The sequence below is a fragment of the Cyprinodon variegatus genome, unplaced genomic scaffold (genome assembly GCF_000732505.1).
Source record: "Cyprinodon variegatus isolate N-32 unplaced genomic scaffold, C_variegatus-1.0 Scaffold1529, whole genome shotgun sequence".
In the NCBI taxonomy this organism is placed as follows: domain Eukaryota; kingdom Metazoa; phylum Chordata; class Actinopteri; order Cyprinodontiformes; family Cyprinodontidae; genus Cyprinodon; species Cyprinodon variegatus.
The window spans coordinates 26,094-30,092 of NW_015151982.1; the positions used below are offsets into that span (position 1 = coordinate 26,094).

The window sequence follows — 3,999 nt, forward strand, 5'->3', positions numbered from 1 at the left end:
CCTCCTTCCTTCCTCCTCTGCCCCCCCCTTCCCTCCTCTGCTCCCGTCTCTCCTTTCCCCTCCTCAGATTGTGTTCCCCGCTGCAGATCCAGTCAGAGTCTGACTCCGCCTACTTCCTGGAAACCCTTGCTGGGAACTTCATGGACGTTGTCCAATATAACGAAGACAACCGAGGATTCGAGGTGAAATTCAGAGTTTTCTCCTGATTCTGAACTGTTTTGGTTGATCTGTGTCATTTAACCAAGCAGTGGATTTCCTGGACGCTGATGGCAGAAACATGGAGGATAGCTGTTTCCATAGCAACGTTTATGCACCTGAGGCGCTGATGGTTCTGGTCCATGTGGAGAAGAAGCTGGTTTTGTTGTGCTCCAGAGGGGACGTTCTGGGGGGGGCAGCTGCAGTCTAACCTGCTGGGCTCTGGGTCCTGGTGGCGTACGGTTCCTGATGGTGATCAGAACATTATTAACAGGTTCTAGTCCAGCAGCTGATTGGCTCCTGGGAAAGGCCCTCCTCTCCCACGCTGTGTGTGGATCCATGCACTTCATGGAGCTCTGCCCAGCCCAGGAACTAAACCTAATCAGGAACTAATCTCATATCTTCCAACTTTGACACCTTGGACTGTTGGCAGCAGCTGGAAGAGTCACTGACCTCTGAACGTCTCGCAGAGAAATACCAAAAATGAACAAAGATGAATCATAGAGATTTAATTTCTGTAATTTAGTTGGTTTTAGATGATCCCATTTCAGCTGCCAGTGATTCCTGCAGCATATGGCAGCTCTTCTGGCCCTCAGGAGCCCAGGGGCCTCTCTGCTAAACGCTGCAGCTGTTCTCAGTTAATGGTCCTCAGAGAAGATGCAGCCATAACAGAGCAGCCTTGGTGTCCTGGAAGCTGTGGCCTTGATAAGCTTATCATGGTTTTTCCAAAAGAAAATCTAAAATCAATCCTCTGGACTTTGTTTCCAAGGTTGAAGACGTTTCTCTTCCATCCAAGAAGATTTTTCATTCAAAATGTCAGAAATAGCGTTTAGTTCCAGGTTTTATCCAGCAGCCCAACAAAGCCTGGTTTTAGTTTAGAAAACATGCAAATAGAAACGGATGAACGGGTCCCCCCCTTTGGAATGGGGGTCGTTTGGCTTCTTTGTTAGCCTGCAATGCCCCATACCTGTCTATGTCTCTGAAAGGGGGGGCGTTAGAGGGAATAGTTGGCCTGCAATGCCCCATACCTGTCTATGTCTCTGAAAGGGGGGGCGTTAGAGGGAATAGTTGGCCTGCAATGCCCCATACCTGTCTAAGTGTCTTAAACCCCTCTTTATCTTGGTTCAGATGCTGAGCAAAGCTCTGGGAAACGTCTCCCCCGTTTCTATGTCAGGTTTCAGTGAATGTTCAGACTGCCAGTTTCCTCCTCTGAGGGTTTTCCTCACCCCCCCATCTTTTCTCCCCTTCCATCGCCTCTCTGTCCCCTTGCCGCCTCAGTGAGACGTGAGTCCGGTTACCAATAAGCCGATGTGAAAAAGCAACAAAGACTCTTTGGTCTCTCTGGTTTCCTGTGGCTCTGAGCCAAAGAGACGCCTGTGAAGAACTGAGGAGCAGTGGGGCGTGGAGCCCACAGCGTCGCCTGACAGGCGCAGCTTCCCGGCACAGCAGGCGGGACGTGGAGCGGGCCACCGGGTTTTAGGTTCTTCTGAGGAATGTGTGGAAAAAGGAGGCGTAACCTGATCAATGGGTTATCGCTCCACCGCAGCTTATTATGGTCTGTAGCTTCTAGAAGATTTACCAGCACCTCCTGTTTCCATGACGATGAAAAAAAAGACTTTTTTTTTTAATCTGTTCTCAGTTTAGTCTCATTATTTCCAACCAGACTGAAACTCTGACCTTCTCACTGCAGCCAGCATGGACCATCCATCCATGCCGGTCAGTAGGCGGGAAATCCTCAGTCCTACTTTAGAAGGACTGAAGAGAAGACGGGAGAAATGTCTTCTGTTCCTCCTTCGGCCTTTCATGTACTCCACTCAATCACAAGCTGACGCTGGCAAGTTGCAGCAAAGCCACGCTGCCCTCCGACCACAGTAGGCAATGAGGCTCAGCTATGTTGCCCTAGGACACAGTGACACTGAAAGCTGGAACCAGGGCTGGAACCGACAACCCTTTGGTTGCTGAGCAAATTCCTGCATCTAACACCATTAAATTAACCTGTTTCCTCTAGATTCTCCTCCTCTATCCTATTGATGATGATGATGATGATGATGATGACGATGATGATGATGATGATGATAAGGAATAAAATGTTGAGGAGGTTGTCCCAAACATAACTTTTCATACCCTTTACCATGAAGCAGCAAGTGAAGCTGAGCTCCATCTGGCTTCCAAGGATCATTCTTCAGATGTTTCTACAACCTAACGGGAAACGGCTGAGTGGACCCAGACCAGCTGTCTATAAAAGGTCCCACATCAGACGCTGATGTCAGAGAGCAAACACCAAGCACGGGGTCAGAGGAACTGTTGGTATAAACATCTCTGCTGCACTGAAGATCCAAACGAGGCCGCTGGCCTCCTCCACTGTTCACTAGCAGAAAGTTGGAACCAGCTGGACGATAGGAGGACCTGAAAAAAAGATGGAACTTCTTGGTGTGAATATCAGGCATCATGTTTGGAGGAAACCATCCAGCTGTAATCAGCAGCCCATCCCTTCAGGGAAGCACGGTGGTGGCAGCATCATGCTATGGGATGTTTTGTCAGCATCAAAAACTGTCAGAATAAGAGGAATAGAGCAATGAACAGAGACCTCCTAGATGGAAACCTCTGTACCTCAGAGTGACTGAGCCAAAGAATGGATCAGAACACCTCTGGGAATATTCTGGAGGGACCGAGCCAGAACCCGGGCTTTGGTCCAATTAAACGTCCAAATTGATCTAAAATGGCTGCACAGACGTCTCTCTAATGGCGCTGAGATGTTGTGCAGAGAAGAACCGTCTACTTGAGGCATCAGGTTCAGAAAGACCAGGCTGGATAAGATCGGCTTTAAACCAAAGCTGTGAAGACTTTTAGTTTTTTTCTCCGTGGACCATTATGGGCTGCTGCTTGTTTGATCTAGAGGACAAACATGAATTTAGTTCCATTTGGAATAAGGCTGGAACAGAACGGAATGGGAAAATTTCAGCGCTGTGAATACTTTCTGGATGGTCCAGTAGAGCTCTGGACATAAATCTTTAACATCGGACGGTGGTTTAATCAGATGCTGCAGCTTCCTGCTCCTGTGCTCATCTCTCTAACCAGCGCCTCCTTCAGGAAAGCAGACAGATTTCACTCCAAATATTTCCATCATCCGCCCTGTTGGAACTTTACTACGACGTTTGAAGTAAGTATTGATATTAACCAACCGACTCTCTCTGTCCACCTGCACTGTTTTACCTCAGGGGGTTCCAGGCACCAATGTAACCATCAAGGTGCTGTGCGGCGTAATGGGAAACACCTCGATGGGAGATCCTTACAGCCGCTATGTTGCTGTGGCCCGCCTCATGATGGACACCTTTTCTATGAAATGCCTGGACAGCAGCTTCAATAACTACGTCAGAGACATGACCAACACGTCCTGGGATGGGCCGGCTGCGGGGGGAGGTGGGTTTACTGACACCTACACTTTAATACTCATATTACATCACATTAAAACATTTATGTATCTTATTGGAACTTTCTCACAGCGAGTTATTTCTTTTTTTTTTTTCAAATGAAAGTCTGATTACTGTCGGAAGGTCGGAACTTTTCTGAACATTTCTCTTCCTGCTTTGCACATTTAGAGACAAAGATGATTGACCGTTACCTTACCCTGACAACCTTTATGCTTGTTGGCAAGAAATGTTGCAAACATATTCTTTTAATGACCGACTCTCTGCCTTACCTCTAGGGTTAGATGTTCGTGGCCTTCTCTCTATCTTAGCTCTAGGGTTAGATGTTAGTGGCCTTCTCTCTATCTTAGCTCTAGGGTTAGATGTTAGTGGCCTT

At 47.7% G+C, this 3,999-nt stretch overlaps 1 protein-coding gene across 1 annotated transcript in view; it reads left to right on the plus strand.

Annotated features, from left to right (window-relative positions):
- Positions 1-3,999, plus strand: part of LOC107103795 (putative serine protease K12H4.7) — a 26,787-nt gene that overhangs the window by 12,627 nt on the left and 10,161 nt on the right. The window contains exons 5-6 of the mRNA XM_015403622.1: positions 68-182; positions 3,414-3,615. Coding sequence (XP_015259108.1) covers positions 68-182; positions 3,414-3,615 — 317 coding nt within the window. The remainder of the gene's footprint in view (positions 1-67; positions 183-3,413; positions 3,616-3,999) is intronic.